The sequence below is a fragment of the Ostrinia furnacalis genome, unplaced genomic scaffold (assembly GCF_004193835.3).
Source record: "Ostrinia furnacalis isolate ACB-3 unplaced genomic scaffold, ASM419383v2 OfSCF0694, whole genome shotgun sequence".
Taxonomy (NCBI): Eukaryota; Metazoa; Arthropoda; class Insecta; order Lepidoptera; family Crambidae; genus Ostrinia; species Ostrinia furnacalis.
This window is the reverse complement of record NW_021130933.1, coordinates 404,286-422,711: the sequence shown is the minus strand read 5'-3', so window position 1 is coordinate 422,711 and position 18,426 is coordinate 404,286. Positions and strand designations below refer to the sequence as shown.

The window sequence follows — 18,426 nt, the reverse complement described above, 5'->3', positions numbered from 1 at the left end:
AAACAGGGACGCGCGCGATAAAGTTTTTCTGTGACAGACAAAATTCCACGCGGGCGAAGCCGCGGGCGGAAAGCTAGTGAATAATATAATTAAAAATTATAACACTATCATATTAAAGTAATTCACCTTTTGGCTTACTAGTGCGTTTATTCATAAAATAAACAAAGAAAAAAGCCAACCCGAGCCCCGAGCGAACGTTAATAGCCTTAACACGTAGGTATGTCTCTTATTTTATTAATCATTAGTTTATTTGTCGGGAAGTATTTCATAACCACCGTTTTATTTCNGCACCTCCTCCCCTGTCTCCATCGCGTCCTTAGACGTGACCACGATGGAGTGCAGGGCCGACCTAACAGGCAGGCGCTGCTGTCCGGGCACGGACGCCGCGACGCTGGCATAGGTGAGTTGCTCACTAACGCTGTTCCTTTGCCTCTCTGCCTCTTCCCTCATCTCCTCCAATTTCCTATTATTCTCCAACAGGAGTCTCCGATTCTCTCTGATTTCCGCCACTATTGTTTCCTCACTCAGCCCTCGCTCCCTCTCCCTATCCGTTTCCTTCTCTATGGAAGGCTCGGGTTCTGGCTCTGAAGCCTTCTTCCCCGAGACCTTCCCTTTCCTCTCAATCTCGGCTTCTTTCACTAACTGATACAGCCGATCCAGAGCCTGGGTGACGTCGGTCTTAATGTCACCGCGCAGGTTCCTAGCTGTGCCAAGGGACATTTTGGCCTTCTGCAAACAGGCTCTGGCTTCGGCTGTCCGTTCCTTAACAATAGTGGCGGCGGGTGCCCTCGGTGAGCTCGCCGAAACCGCCTCCACAGAAGACCGGCGCACTGGCGCAGGTTTCTTGGGGGCCTTCGGGGGTTCGGCCTGCGGCGGGGTTGAGTCGGAGCCAGAGGAAAGCCCAGCTTTCCTTGTCTCCCACTCGCCGACGCTGCGTCTCACTTTCCCGGGCCTGCGGATTGGTGGGGAATCCGGAGACTTCTGCTGGACCTCGTCGCTGGGCTTCTTTGCTGGAGTCCTGAAGCCGAACATATTATCGCCGGAGGTGCGCGTCGCCTAAAGTGTGTGATATAATAATCAGCTGTCCGTATGACCGCTTAGTGATATTTGAGAATAATAATAAAATAAAATGTGTCAATAAAAGGTTTGTAAAAGTTGTATAAATAAAGTAAAAACACAAATAAATAAAACAATACAAAAACAATAAAAATATCAGTCTTATTTCCCTATCAAGGTACTTGTCAGTCGGAGCAGCGGCCGCTGCGGCACCCGGTAANCGGCGTCGCGCACCGCCATCGCCTCGCCCACCAGCAGCAGCAAAACAACCTCCTCGTACTCGTTGCGCGGCACGAACTGGAAGGGAGACAGTTTTTTTATTATTTTTTTACAAATAACGTACATTTTTTTACAAAATATGTTTTTACAAGTAACGGTAGGACCGACGCTAAAACTTGCGCGGATGCACAGAGCGGGCTTGCACTGCAGTCGCCCGCCTGCTCGCTCACTGAGCCTCGACCAACGTCGAATCACCCGGTGGGCTTGTACCGCGCCGAGGGCGGGCCAATGGTACTAGGGCCGAGCTGCAGCGAAGTCCATCGCACAGCGATGTTCCCGGCACCGATCAATCCTCGCTCGCGAAGAAGATCGCGAAGAAACTCGGGCTATGAACTGTAGTTCGATGCCCGTACTGGCCAGAAGGTCAACGAACCTGGATCGATAGATCGCCTATTAAAGCAAGTTCATGCATGCGCCCGCCGCATGCCGCGCGTGTAGAAACCCATCTAACACTTCCGCGACACACTGCGCTGTTCATAAAATGTTTCGACACCAGACAAGGGTGCGTGCGCCGCCGGCGCAAGTTTTAACGTAGGCCCTAACGCCCGTATTCACAAACGATGCTTGCTTAAGAGAAGCAGCAAATCTAACGCACAGCGGAATGGAGCTCTGTGATTGGTTCGTGTGTCACACTGTGCGTCCACGCGCACTGAGAGACCTCATAGTAATGTTTGTGAATACGGGCGTAATACCCCTAGCTAAGCTAATATAAGTCCAGTGGACGACTGGGTTTGCAGCGTTTGAACCTGCGTTTCTCAGATTTCGAGTCGGTCAGTTTGACAGCGACACCGTTGGGCTATTGTCCCCCCTACAATAAATTTCACATGAGAATACTATTTGTAGATAATTTAGGAAATTGTAATATACCCGTGGTTATTACCTGGTTGATCCCAGCATACTTCTTTGGTTTCCATGGGCCTTCCGAGACGTGGTCTTCCCGCCGCCTCGTCAGCGTTCCTTGCTGTGGCATCACTGTTAGCTTCTCTGGCGCTTTGTATACCTGACGAATAAATTATAGTTATTATAAATTAAACGAATTTATTTATTTATTTGTAATAGGTATACAAACAGTTTACAGTCTGGGCTTCATCGTAAAGAAAAAGTGTTAATTACATACTGGACCGTAAGCCAAAATTAGTATACACAGCATGATAAATTAAATTAAATTACAAGTACTATCTAAAAATAAATACAGTTCTAACTTAACTCTAACAGTTACAACACAATATTATGAAATTTTATTAGATATTTTATACTAATTGCGGTGATTACGACGGAAGCAAAAGATTACCCAGAAGACATTACCCACTGTTCCCACCGGGAGACGCTGTCGTTTCGTCATTTTTGAGCAAGTCGGATATAGCCTTTTTATACTGAGGAAATTTACTATTAAATACATCTATGTCCTTGCCTGCACGAGCCAACTCATTATATGCGCGACACATCCTGACTAGAGGGTTGTAGTAAGAAGTATTGTTTTTGTATGCCTGTATTGCGAAGATGTTAGACTTAAAGTCTTTTAGTGGAAGGAGTTTAATATTCGATGGCAACCTATTATATATTTTGATGCCCATAGAGTAACAATTTTTTTGGAACAATGTTGTTCTCGGCGCAAAAGCATGCACCAGCCTATCAGGATCTCTAGTGTTCCTGGGGTATATCTCTGCAGCCCTTTTAAAATAATGCATATGTTGTTTCACAAAACAAGACATTTCATAAATGTATAAAGATGGCAAAGGCAGAACATTCAATTTTTTGAACAAGGTTCTACAGCTTTGCAATGGATGTGCCAAACAGATCGACCTGATGCATTTCTTTTGTGTAATAAAAACCTTATTCAATTCGACACCATGACCCCATATAATAATGCCGTATCTAAGAACAGAGCCAACATACCCATGGTAGGCTAGTAAGGCAGTGTGCTGCGACGTTGTTCTTCTAAGCCGACTAAGGGCATATACAAATTTGTTTATTTTTTTACATAATTCCTCGATATGAATTTTCCAGTTTAGGTTGCTATCTATTGTTATACCTAAGAATTTTATATTTTTTACCTCGTCAATAATATTATTACAAAAATTTATATTCAAGTCATTTAATTTATTAAAATTCATTATTTTTGTTTTGGTCAAGTTAACATTCAAATTATTGGCATTAAGCCATGTCACTATTACATCAATTGTGTCATGTATGTCACGTAAATGATTTATTAATGAATATTTTTCAGTCTTTACTATTATAGATAGCTGCTCGTCGAACAAAACACCTAGGTCTCTGACGGTGTCCCTTCTGGATATTAATTGATCGCGTATGTAGTAAGAGTGTACAAATCTATTTTTCTTTTTTGTAAAAGTGATGATAACACAACACTTATCTACGTTGAGGGACATTTTATTGGACGAGCACCAATCATCGATAACCTTTAGATCGTTCTGCAGCACCAGAGCATTACTCTCCCTATCAAAATGCGAATGACAATGCATCAAAGACAATATGGAGCCAGAGTTTTTCAGAACCGTTTTTTTTTCGACTGGAAAATATGTAAAATTACAACGGCTAAAAACCAGTCGTGTCCCTCTAGTCGCGCTCAGTGGCGAACAAAGTTGTTCGGGTGCATATCCCTAAGCTACGGTCTCGTCAGAACCTACAGGACTACTCCACAACGCGGTTTACATGGGTTTCGGGTCTTTTCTGTCACTGTCACTCATACTGGCATTTTACTTTGCGTGAGAGGGATGGAAACAATCGAAACTGGATATTATTTATGGGGGTTTGACGCAGAATGTGCACTTCGTAAAATGCGCACTTTTGTATACAAATGTAAAGGCAGAAGTTTCGTTCGTTCGTTCGTTTCAGCCAAATGACGTCCACTCGGCGCACCTCACCGCTAATCCACGCTAAATTTTGTCAGTGTGTGCGTGCGCGCCGCATACGTATTGGCGCGCTCACATACAAACCGCGCTCGGTGCGTTTCTATGAAGGTGACCTACTCATTAGTATTTACTCTGACAAAGGCCTTCCCCAAGGTTTTCCACAATGAACGGTCCTGCCGAAGGCCGAAGTTTATTTGTACAGTATTAGTATGAAAAAGTGCGCATTGAGCGAAGTGCACTTTCTGCGTCAGACCCGTTTTTAGGCGTAGCCCCCCTGCCTTTGTCGCTTGTCGTCGCCTTAAATTCTGTATCTTTCAATTATTGTATGCCCATGCGGCGGAACACAGCTGATCTATTACAAAATTGTATGACCTTATGTATTTACCTGTGATTTCACAATAAAACAATTTGAATGAGGGCTATCGTTTTAGCGCTCACCAGTTAGCGCCACTGTAGAGTAAGGTCCTGTCACTTGCTAGTAGCGAAGACAGTGGCACCAACTGGTGAGCGCTAAAGTGGTAAGAGGACTATCGCATTTGCACTCATCAAGATGGCGCCACTGTAGAGTAAGGTCCTGTCAATCGCCAGGGGTGCCAACTGTTAAGTATAAAAACGATAGCCCTCATTGAATTGAGAATGTTACTAGGTATGCAAAATCACTTGAAACCTATGTTACAGTTAAGCTTTTACATTTACAAATACATTAGTTTTTATTTCATTAAAAAATACCCAGTAGTTATGATTTTATAGGCATTCAAAGTTCGCTTAAATATTGAATCCCGCCGATGGTCACGTGACCCCGTGTGACGTACATTCACAGCGTCCGCTCACCATAAAACGGATATAAACATACTTAAATATTTTTTTTCGTAAATACAAACTTATTATACATATTAACACCCAGACCCATCACAGAAATTAAAATTGAACCAAACCCAAACTTGATGCGATTGTGTCGTTTTATTGCGAATTACCTTCCAGCTCCATCATTAGACCCCGATTACTATATAGAATTAAAATACTCATCAATACAAAACGAACGAGCCCAAACTCGATGCATTTAAGTCGTTTTATTATAGAGTTCCTATGGCCACCTTCCAGCTCCATCATCAGATCAGCTCCATGTCATCATAATATTGCATGGTCATCCAAATCACATGTGTTTGCGAAATTTCAGCTTAATCGGTTGCCTGGAAGTGGGTCTTAATTCAGTTTGCAAGATTCCACCCATACAAATATGAGCCAGTCGTTGTAATATGACGTCACGCGCATAAAATGGAGGGCCGGCCGCCGCCCGCACTTTTAAAATTCAATATCTTGGAAACTAATTGACGTATCGAAATAATTCTTTCACGTGTATTTTTTATTTTTAACAGAGAATACAGAAAGCTAAAAAACAAAATTAGTGAACATTCTTCATTGAAGGCGTGACGTCATACCTGGCCGGTGACGCCGCGCATGAGCACCTCGGCCAGCTGGCGCGTGAGCGTGAGGCGCAGCGCCTGCGTCGACGTCGACTCCACCGCCGTCAGCATCGAGCGGTACCTGCGGAAACAACGACGCGATTTCTTGGAGCGGTCAATTTGGATAGCGAAACAACATTAATATTGTAAAGCACATCGCTAAAACATTTTATTTTTTGCATTGAAAATATAAATCATTCGTTCGTTCGTTCGTTTCAGCCGAAAGACGTCCACTGCTGGACAAAGGCCTCCCCCAAGGATTTTCACAAAGACCGGTCCTACGCCGCTCGCTTCCAGGCACCTCCCGCGACCTTCACCAGATCGTCGGTCCACCTAGTGGGAGGCCTGCCCACGCTACGTCTTCCGGCTCGTGGTCGCCACTCAAGAACTTTCCTGCCCCAGCGGCCATCAGCGTAGGAGAACCAGAGTGACTGACATAGCCCACAGAATCGCTAAAATCAAGTGTCAGTGGGCAGGGCACATAGCTCGGAGAGCTGATGGCCGCTGGGGCAGGAAATCATTACTTTAGTTAAAATATTCTGATAGATGTTAAATTACATTTTGTAATCTAAAATAACAGCTTTTAAAATATAACAGTAGTAAGACGTCGTTAGTAAATAGGACGTAGTAGGAAGACGCAGCGTGGGCAGGCCTCCCACTAGATGGACCGACGATCTGGTGAAGGTCGCGGGAGGTGCCTGGATGCGAGCGTCGCAGGACCGGTCTTTGTGGAAATCCTTGGGGGATGCCTTTGTCCAGCAGTGGACGTCTTTCGGCGACGAACGAAAATAGTAAAGCAATTGATATGTCAATTCAATTATTATACTCATTCCCGTAATATATTTTGTACAAGAATATCACGACTTTTTGACGTCAGTTATTTGAAAACATCGTTGGCGTTGTTGTATGTTTTATATCATTCCACTGATTTTGTCACAGTATGTTCAGTTTATGAAATTTATCGTTTTTTGGAACAATATAAAAAAATCTGCTTAATCAAATATGACAGTGATAATGCTAAATATGCCTTAATATAGTGTTTGTGTAAACAACGCCGAGGATGGTGCAAAGACGGCATAAATTACAGTGGCGGGCGCAGCAAGGCGCGTCCGAGCGATCGGTTTTTGTCTCTTGCGCAGCCGCCGACACTCGCCATTGCACTAAGCCGGGGCGATTACACCATTTATGGCCGATAAAAAACTGAACGATGATAAGAAACAGTCTTCACAATTTTTGTAACTTACATTTAGACTGAAAATAATAAGATTTTCAAAACACATTCCACCACTTAGCATAACACAGTGACTTATTTATATTAAATTAGCTGTGTTCACGACTTCGTAGTACGCGTAAAAATAGTATGAATAATATTTTATGTTTTTTCAACATTTTTCTTTACTGCTCCGCCCCTATTGACTGTAGGGTGATGTTATAAAGCCTAAAGCCTTCCTGTAAATGGGCTACCCAACACAAAAATATTTTTTCAAATAGGATCGTACTCGAAGTACATTAAAAATGGGTCAAAATCTGCGCACACCATGGTGTTTCATTTTACGTTAAGCTTAGTGTTTGGCTTGTCGCCTCGACGTGAGTATTACACTTGTTAAGCCTTGTAGGGCATCGGTAGAATAGAAGCCATCCAACTTTGAAACATAGTCACTTCGTTTTAACGTCGAAAATCCAATGCATTTGCAAATACAAGTGGATAGACATCTGGGAAGGTTTGATAATATCTACACTACTTACTTAGGCGTGATTTTAATTAAGTACATTAACACTAGAGTGCTCGCGCGGGTGACATATGTCACCCAGGGTGTAAAATTTGTAAATATTTTTTCAATGTATCGAGCTACAGTGCTGCCATCTCATGTATTCTTCAAGCATGTANTTAATTTCTTTTGAAACTATTAAGATCGTCGTTTTGTCTCCTTCCTGAAGTTGCTGTGCCCTAACTGGGTTCACATTGTATAACTGCCTAAATTGTAAGACCTAATGTGAATGTGCTAATGTGGTTATGCAATAAACGATTGAGTATTGAGTATAAGAGAAAGCCCATAAAATGAGCCTCAAACACTATTAACATGTAAATAGTGTGATATTTTACGGACATGACAATACATAGTATAGAATTAGCACGATTGTGTCGCGATTAATTTGTAGCTTGTTGATAATAGCGCAAAAGCGCTTTGGATGAGACAGTCCCTGTGTGCTGCCGAAACACGCCACGAGATACTGCCAATGTGCGTAACCGGCCTGCTGGTATGTGCAGATGTTTTTTTTTTTAGATTTATGTGCGGTATCGCTAACATTATCACTGTCAAAGTGTCCAGTCATCTCTTATCACAACTAACCTGTCGATGGCGTTCTGTAACCGGCCAGCCCGTATGTGTAGTATAGGCACTCGTTGGAGCGCCGTCTCGAGCGTGGGCCCGGGGCACGTGTTGATTGATGTGCGGCGACACTAAAATTATCACTTCACTGTCAAGTCATCTTTCATTACGACTTACCTGTCAATAGCGTTCTGTAACCGGCCAGCCCGTATTTTTTTTTTATGTGATAGGAGGCAAACGAGCAGACGGATCACCTGATCATCGGCCAGCCCGTATGTGTAGTATAGGCACTCGTTGAAGCGCCGTCTCAAGCGTGGACCTGGAGCACGTGTTGATTGATGTGCGGCGGCGCTAACATTATCACTTCACTGTCAAGTCATCTTTCATTACGACTTACCTGTCAATAGCGTTCTGTAACCGGCCAGCCCGTATGTGCAGTATAGGCACTCGTTGGAGCGACGTCTCGAGCGTGGGCCCGCGCGCGTTGATTGATGTGCGGCGGCGCTAACATTATCACTGTCATCTTTCATTACGACTTACCTGTCAATAGCGTTCTGTAACCGGCCAGCTCGTATGTGCAATATAGGAACTCGTTGGAGCGCTGTCTCGAGCGTGGGCCCGGCGCTAACGTTGATTGATGTGCGGCGACACTAAAATTATCACTGTCAAGTCACCTTTCATTACGTGCTAACATTATCACTGTCAAAGTGTCCAGTCATCTCTTATCACAACTAACCTGTCGATGGCATTCTGTAACCGGCCAGCCCGTATGTGTAGTATAGGAACTCGTTGGAGCGCCGTCTCGAGCGTGGGCCCGGCGCGCGCGTTGATGCTAACATTAACACTGTCAAAGTGTCCAGTCATCTCTTATCACAACTAACCTGTCGATGGCGTTCTGTAACCGGCCGGCCCGTATGTGTAGTATAGGCACTCGTTGGAGCGCCGTTTCAAGCGTGGGCCCGGCGCGCGCGCCCGCCGCCTGTGCGCGCTGAAGATATAGCAGCGTCAGGTCTGACGCCAACTCGAAGCTGCGGATCTGTAGGGACAGATGCCTTTTATGTTTTTAAAACTCATAAAACTCATTTATTTTTGCAAATAGGCTTTTAAAAAGTACTTTTACACGTCCCACGGTATTAACCCTATCACTGCTTCGGGACAATAAATGGGCCAGTTCTGTGCTGTCAAACGTCAGCGAGACTTCAAATGTGCTTCAGGGTGTTAGTGTGAGTTTACATCAAACGCCGTCGCTAGCAAGCGCGTCAATACAATCTGTCACACATTCAGTGGGTCATGAAAAAAAAAGAAGACTGCGTATTTAGTTGTAATACTGTGCCCCGATTACGCTAATATTTTACGTCTCCAATACAGACGCGCTTCTTCGATTTCTTCGATTCTGCGGACGGAAACAGCTGACGTCAGCTGTTTTTGACCAATCGTATCGCAGAATTGAAGAAGCGCGTCTGTATTGGACACGTTAAAAATTAGCGTAATCGGGGCCCTACTTTCTGAACTAAATGATAATGTTTAAGTGGTCTTTAAAGACAAAAACAAAGTATTATCCTTACCATTTCAGACTCCTTCTCCGCCTGCTTGTAGCGGCTGGTGGAGCCGGGCAGGGCGTTTTGCTCGAGGCACAGCCCCTTGATCGCGTACGACTCGGCCACGATGCGCACGCTCCGGCTGTTTGAAAGAAAACACGACTAGGTTATTTATTTATTTATTTGTAATAGGTATACAAACAGTTAACAGTCTAGGCTTCCTCGTAATGAAAAATCTTATCTTATCTTATATATCCCAACTAATATTATAAATGCGAAAGTAACNATTATCTTCTAACATTTTTCTATTTTGTAAATTATGTGATACTGCATAAACATGTTTTCTTTTTTTCTATCTACTAATCAATGTTCTGTGCTAAGAGGCAGAATAGTGCATCCTGCCTTTAGTTTCTAAGAAAGTCTTTTAAGCACTTTGTTGATGCTGTGGAACCATGACAAAAAAAAGGAAGACATAATTATTTAGTTATAATAGTGATATCTGTAAGCAGCAAGTAAGTCAGCAAGGTTCTGGAGTGGAGGCCGAAACGCAGCGTGGGACGTCCACTCATAAGGTGAATAGACGACGTCATAAAAGTAGAAGGAAGGCGCTGGACGCAGGCCGCTACCAATCAACATGGAAATCATTGGAGGAGGCCTATGTTCAGCAGTGGACGTCATATGGCTGAAATAATGATGGTGATGATGAGTGATGTCTGAACTAAATAATAATAGTGGTCTTTTACTTCAAAGATACATCGTAAATGTAATATTTATCCTTACCATTTCAGACTCCTTCTCCGCCTGCTTGTAGCGGCTGGTGGAGCCGGGCAGGGCGTTTTGCTCGAGGCACAGCCCCTTGATCGCGTACGACTCGGCCACGATGCGCACGCTCCGGCTGTTTGAAAGAAAACACGACTAGGTTATTTATTTATTTATTTGTAATAGGTATACAAACAGTTAACAGTCTAGGCTTCATCGTAGAGAAAAATTGTTAACAAATTACGACTAACGACCTGATTTTAGGGGCTGCGAAAATGCGGACACTTTGCCATCGACATGGTACAACATCAGAGGAAAATGAGTCGTTGTATGGTTTTAAGTGGAATAAATTGGGGTACAAAAAGCGTTTACGTCTGCGAAGGGAGTGCCTGATTTTATGTTGATTTTATAAAAATAAAAGTAAGGCACTAAAGTTTCTAGTTACGGTTCAGCAGCTTTTAAAAGTAATATGTAATAATTGAGGTGTCATGACGAGCGTGCGATGCGATTTAGACGCGCAATGACTTGCGAGCTTCAACTTAGGACGATGCCTTAAAAACTCGTATCATCCTTACGTTATAACATCGTCTATACCTACACTCAAACTGTGAGGTAAGAGTAGGTATATAATCGAGTGTATAATATTTAACTATCAAATAATATTTCCCGAAATAAATTTATAACCAGAAAAATACCTTCGTACCTATATATTTCAGCGATAAACAATCTAATTATATTTCAACATTGACCGTCGTCATGCTGATTATTTATTAACGTAATTCTGATATCATTATTTTAAATGACATCAAGCATTTCCTATGACACAAATGGTAGTAATGGATAATGTTTTCACTAACTATAGGTATCAAACTTCGTTTAATTTCATGCTAGTTGAATACCGTTCTCAACGTATTGGTTAAGAGAGAATGTAGTCCATCGAATGATGTATGAACTTATCCAGTATGTAGATAGAACGAACTTTAACCCTCATAATACAAAACAGTGCCGTAATATCGTGTCAAAAGGCGCGCGCGCACGTGCGACTTTTGTCACCATGACGCGACGTAGGTATGTCTCTCCATAGATAAGATTTAAAATGTTATTTTGTTTATACTCTAGCTGAAGATGCGCGTAATGCGTTTCGTCTCGCGTTTCAGGTCACATCCGACTGTTAAATGAAAGGTCGTGGGTTCAAGTCCCATACTCCCACCTGAGGCCTAAAATATCGTGTACAAACTAAAATGTACTTCTTACGAAGCATACAATGTAAATTCAATAACATTAGTCACTGCATGTTTCCATGCCCACTGATAGCGAGTCTATCATTGGCTTTCGACAGGAAAGAAGCGAATGGTGACCGTTGATCAAACATTCCGTCATCGCACTGACGGCTGTTTAGATAGCGATGAATCAGCAAGGCTACAAAACAACGTCTTGTGCGCGCGCGCATTTCAGTCCATTATCATTCAACTAAGCTAATTACATATCAGCAGACATTGTTTTGAAGCAAGTGTGTGAACACAGTTGTATTGTTTGTTATTCTCAAAAGTAGTTCAATTATTTTCATCACTTTCTTTGACCAATATTTAGATGATATGATGCAATGTATATTATTTTCTTCTAATAATATGCATAGTTAGTTGATTTTAACAACTGCCGGCAGTAGAAGCCTATAATTTTAAAACTTTACCTGAACTATGCATTATAAAAGTTATAGCTTCAATGTATTTATAAGCATACCGGCGGATATTGACGTTAAAATATATTACGTAATTATTAGTACAAATAGGGATTGACTACAATATTATCAAATTATCAAACACAACATATTTTATAATACCTTATATACTTAATTTTATCAAAAGGTACAACACCGCTACCTATTGTCACTGATAACAATTAAGATGTATTGAGTTGAAATCATGACACTTACTTATATATATTTCTTTCTATGTAGAAATGATTAGCCCAACACCTTGATAGGAGTAATCAATGCTAAGAAACCTTACGGGGAGCTTGATTGAAACTTGAATTTGATTTCAGTCAAATATTTGGCAGCAAAGTTTAAATAAAAGGTTAACTTACACTGGTAATTCTTTTTCAGTCAAGGTATTCAGTTCGGCCAACTGGTAGTGTTTCAATGCAACATCGTACGCTCCACAGGCATAGTTCAACTTGCCCAAGAGCAAGTGAGCGTCCAGCGCTACTCCTGCCCGCTTCCCAGCGTCATCTGTGGCCAGGGTGAGGTATCCACGCGCTTCGGACAGCTCCCGCTGGGCCCTCTCGATGTTCTCCTTCGTCGGTGGCCATTCGTCAAGAAACGCTTCCAGCTTTCCTTCACCGATGAGGAAGTGAGCGAGGCTTTCTGGAATAACATTAAACATATTAGTTGAATTCCTTAAAGTTGTTGTGAATAACATTTGGTTTAATTTGTTTATAAGTTCGTACTTGAACGGGTATGAAATATTAATGGCATTATTCTTCTTCAATCATACAAATGATCTCATAAAACTGTTTATTTACACAAACAATCAGCATTATTCTTAAACAGCCACAAACTCATTAACATACAATAGCTAATTTTGAATTGTACAGTTATTTTATCACCATAGCATACTTTATGGCCGATATGGAGTAGCACTGTACAGTGTTGCAGAATCACTAGTATTACCTATTGACTAAAAAAGTACCAGATTAGAGATAATAAATGATTTGATTTATCTGATAAGCAATGCATAAACATGGAGATACAAAGAGCTACCAAATAGCATTTATTGATTGTTGGGATACCAAGCTTAACATGCAGTTATCATTATGTTGACTTCTATGTTTTTTATATTTGTTGTAATTAGCTTGGTTATAATACAATGACAAAAAAAATGGAATTTATAAATATATAAGCCTATATTATGTATAACGATAAATATATTATAGGAAGCAAGTGCAGGAATAGGCTTACACTCTCCACACTGGCCAAACCGGTTAGGGAGGCCTAACATAGCGCCTTGTTATGTCCAACACACTCTGTATTATGAAATGAAATGAAAATGAAAATGAAAATGAAAATGAAAATATTTATTGCCAGAATCAAACAATACAATAACTAAAAGACAGACCTCCACACACTTATCCTTTAGTACACACATATACAGGAGAAAGAAACCTACCAATATTATGTTTCAGCATGATTTGATTTTTCTAATAAACGAAAAACATAAATTACACAAACACTAAGACATATTATTATATGAAAAGAGCAATTCCACAATTTTATATTTACTGTAAACTAAGCACTTTTACCTTCTGATGAGAAATGATATTATAATTATCTAAATATATAAGTAAATAGACCTTGTCTTATTTAACAAAGGCTAATTATTAAGATAAACATTAATTTTCAGTGTCATTATTCAGTGATACATCAGTCATTTTTATTGCATTTTAACTGCTGATTTTAATTCAGTAAGTAAACTTACAAAAATAGAAGACATTAATACAAAATATAGGCTACATTAATAATGAGTGAACTTGAAAACCAAGTATTATATAATTTTAATTAACTAAGTTAATCTATTATACATTTGTTACTTGACTATTTAAATAATCTAATTAGAAATGGCTTTATGACCTTACATGGTGTGATCATTGTGTGTCCACAATACCTAATAATTAGAGACTAATTATTTAATTAAAGAAAACAAATTATTATGGGTGGTCAATGAGGTATTACATGTTCATGCTGTTTTTACTGAATGAAGTCAAGGCTGGAAATAGGAATTAGTAAAGAGTTTCTTCTTTGGACATACCATGCTGTGGTGACCTGGCCTTTAGCTGTTGAGCCAGGTCCACTACCTTCTTCCAATTCGCCTCCTCTCTGCTCTTGTCAATTTCTGTTTCGTAAATTCGCACCGCATTTTTGCTCCTCGATGTCATTTTAACACATGAACGCAAGCACCTTTATGTCACACCATCGATCTTGGCTAGAACTTCATTTGAACATTGCAAAATTCTATACAAATTGCAATAGGATTCCCAGCGCATTGAAGGCCAAATTTGACAGATGACAACATCCCTTGCACGGCCCTATTCCGGTGACGGAACTCCTGCTGATTATTCTCGCGCAAATCTGTCAAACAATCATTGTTTTGAAAAAATATGTGTATTATGACATCTGTTTAAATAATATTAAAATAAAAATGTAACAATTTAATATTTTCAATTAATTAAAACAGTAGTTATTTCAATTTTATTTAATGAAATGTATGAGTTTACATTTACGAGGCTAGTTACGATTAAACCTCAAACATAACTGCATTTTATTCTCAAATAATTCAGGTTTATCCAGATCCTTTTTATGATTATTTTGGTTACTTTATGAAAATGTTAATAAATAATAAGTGCAAAAATACTGATCGTTTCGGAAATGGTTTGGTAATGTCAAAGCTGTAACTATTTGTTGTATAAAAAACTCAAGAGATGGCGTTAGTAGTATATAAACTAGCGCGATGTAAAGTAAAAAAAAGTTTGTTTTAGTTTATTTAGGTATTTAAAAAAACTTAACTAAATAATAAAATTAATTTTTAATTAAGTACACATACTACCCACACTCGTTAAAAGTTATATCTGCATTTCTAGGTAAGTAAGGTTCAACAACGTTGGAGAGAAGACTTTACTTATTTTATTTAAAAAATAAATTAAGACCACGTAAAACTCCATTTCGTATGTTATCATTAATATGTATCAAACATATTTATTGTTGTCAATTTTATTCATACTGCTTTGGTAAGATTTGGCAAGAAAAAAATGTCTTCTTGCCATCTCCACCATCACGAACAATGAGCACAGGGCGAGATCGTTGACCTACCTAATTTTAGGGCGACCTTTTGGTCATGCGCAGTTTTTGTCTTGTCTCATTACCATTAAGTACAATAAGAAAAAAAGAAAAACATTACACATTATCTCTATTTTCTAGAGTCGCTCTCTAATATTTCTCTGACATCGAGATGATGTCCAACCACAATAAGTATGACTTACAGGAAAATCTATTCTTGTCCTAAATAAAGTAGTCTATACTTTATTAATCTGAAGAAAGGATATTGAAAATATTAGAACAGGCAAGTGTTTATACTTTCCCAGATATTTATTCAGCTAAATAAAGATAAGATTATGAGATTTAGGTAAGAAGTTGCCACGTAATGTGCCTACTTATTTATGTAACTAGGTATTTTAGTTATTAGAAAATAGGTCATGTAAGCACCTTAAAGGTCACGTTTAGAAAATACCATACTTATCTCGTAACAAAATACCTGCAGCTTTCCGCCTGAAAGTTTGTCGATAATTTCCGCTTTTATGAAGGTTCGACACGACATAATCATTTGGCCTGAAACCTACACGTCAAAAAATAAAAAGATGTAGAAGATCCGCATAAGTATTATTATATTGTCTTTTAACAAAAAAGCATGAATTTTTGCCAAGCTTTGAGAGTCGTCTGAACATGAAGTAGGTACTAGAAGGCAGGTGGTTTACCAGGCGTTATCAAATAGGCAGTAGGTATTTTTACCCGACTGCGCCAGAAGGAGGATTATGTTTTTAACAAAAAGTTTTTGTTCAATTCTTTTCTTTGCTCAAGTTAGATAAAACTAGCCGTTGAATACTCGTGTGTTGCTATGTTTACTGTGTTTTCTGTCTGGCTATAAGGAGTGGATTTACTGACCGATTTTATTCACAACACTTACATAATCCCCCCCACACGCTGTTCTCGCCTGTCGATAAACAACACCGGCGATCTTTACGGTTATTACGATTAGAATTCGCTCCTATTGCGTGCAAATAGTGCAATATTTCGAGCCTTTAGTCTGTGGAGTGTATAAAATGAGTGAATCTATTTTTAATGTGAACACAGAGGTATTTTTCAATTAGTACCTAACCTTGTTCTTGGAAAAATTACTAACAAAAATCTAAATCGCTAATAGTTCAGGTGTTTTCAATCAAATTAAACGACCTAAAAAGACATTTTTAGACTGACAAATTAGATTAAGATAAAGAAAATGGAATAAAGCAACTGAAGTGTAAAAACAGACTTTTATTATTCACAACCGAATCGAATCAGCAATTTTATAATGGGTATTATTGTCTTTCTGCCATAAGATATTTTGTGGTTATTGCCGCACATTAAGTAAGCTTGTCTGCAAATTCGCCTTAAACACGGAAAGTAGATTTTGCAGGATGTAAAATGGTCGTTTGATTGACTTTTATAACTTAACTACTTCCTTTTGGGGGGATGAAAGGGTGGGGCGGGGTTCCGGAGACGTCTCCTGTTTGTACCAAGGGCTTGGGATTGTTTTCTTATTCGATAAGGCCATGAAACAATATACCGATTGTTTAATGTGAAACCGACTTCCGTAAGATGTAAGTTTAAACCATTGAATTAATAATGCTGAAGGAAGACATAAAGTGAACACTTCAAACTAACAACCTTAAAAACAGGTTTGTTTAAATAAAGCTACATAGACCTCATTAAATAATATTAAATCAACTTTAATATACACAATACTGTAGGTATTATAGCGATGATAAAGCTCATAAAAGGTTTTTTTTCTCTGTGTAACAATGTGTTGTTAGTTATATTTTCTAATCTTTATAATAACCCTAATGTTTTTATAATGTCAATATGGTAGCGTATAAAGATTTTAGTTTACTTTATAGTCCGATAAAATAAGATTAAAGCTCGCTACAAATATTTATGTTACCTAGGATTAAGGCACGAGGAATACACGTAGTTAAAACAACCGTAACAAGATAAGAATATTCTAGAAGTAGGCACGTTCCGTGAATGTACTTACCTAATTTCTGTCTAAAGAGCTCCCTCGTAGCGCACCGAGGCTACGTGCTACGAGCTACGGCGCTCGTTGCTACGGAGCTGTGTCAGCAGCGGATTACGCTCCAAGGGCGACCTTGCGACTTGGACAGTAATCCCCAACCTCCTGGGACATCAATATTTAAATGCGTGATACAGGATGTAAGGGAGGGAAGTATTAGTAAAACATAGTTACTAAACTGTTCAAAATTGAGAACTAGCAGCGCATTTATAATTTCATAATAGCTAATTCACGGTTTTCACATTTTATTTTTTAAAGTATTTAGTTAGATACTTAAACTTATGAGAAAACGACCAAAAAATCTCTAGTACAGTAGAGAAGACGGCAGATCCATAGGTAACAGGTAACTATGTATATTTGCAACAAAACTGTATAACTAGTCTACTAATGGTAGATGTCTAATTTTCTCCAGGAGAAAAACAATATAGACTAATGATACAGGTAAACATAAACGACAAACAATATTACTTATTATCATGCTACGTGAGTTTACTGTTTGTTTTTACCAGCCTGTCTTTTACATCCTTTATTATGCCTAAACCATTGAATTAATAGGTATTCCCCTGGGTTCTACTTTAAAAGTTAATTAATAAACGTTTTTGGTTAAATGCAATACTTTAAAATGACGAAAATTTTAAAGTACACACCTTAGTTTGGGACTAGATGGCGCAGGGTAAAATGTCAAAGGATATTTTGATATTCATAAATTATTTAATTACGTTATTTACATATAATAAAATCATAGAAGTATCTGTTTCAGAATAGTCTTAGTCATAGTCATAAATGTTTATTGTATTAATAAAATTACAATCGACCAAAACTCTTAACAGTACAAAAGAGTGTGAAACGGAACGCAAGGGAGTGAGTGAGACGGAATGAATGAGTGAGGAAGGAAGAACGACGGGATTTAAACAGAAGACGAATAGTATTAAGACGGTTCTAGGACGTTCCTATTTTTTGTGGTTTATCCTGGAGTAAATACAAATAAAGCTGAAGAAATACAACCTGGGTTTCAATTCCTACAGCAATTAACCATAAAGTAATGTCAAAGCTAAATAAAAATAAAAAGATATAATTTAGCACTGGCAACGCAAACTACTGAGGAAATTTATTTTTTCTATCATGACAGGAGAACAAAGGCACAGTTCGAAATTTGAATCACACGTGATCTTCGAGAGTCAGTTTTATTTTATTTTATTTTAGTTGGTAGTTCAGAAAACTGTGCGCGTCACATAAAATTAGAAAAATCT

At 39.4% G+C, this 18,426-nt stretch overlaps 1 protein-coding gene across 1 annotated transcript; it reads right to left on the bottom strand.

The window, feature by feature from the left end:
* Window positions 1-1,218: 1,218 nt before the first annotated feature.
* On the bottom strand, window positions 1,219-14,384 carry LOC114349561 (tetratricopeptide repeat protein 7B-like). The gene is made up of 7 exons (XM_028299973.1): window positions 14,105-14,384; window positions 12,384-12,663; window positions 10,320-10,434; window positions 8,883-9,037; window positions 5,648-5,753; window positions 2,216-2,335; window positions 1,219-1,353 (listed from the first exon to the last, which is right to left on the bottom strand). The coding sequence occupies exons 1-7, from the start codon at window positions 14,229-14,231 to the stop codon at window positions 1,219-1,221; spliced, it is 1,038 nt and encodes a 345-aa protein (XP_028155774.1). The 5' UTR covers window positions 14,232-14,384.
* Between the last annotated feature and the right edge of the window lie 4,042 nt (window positions 14,385-18,426).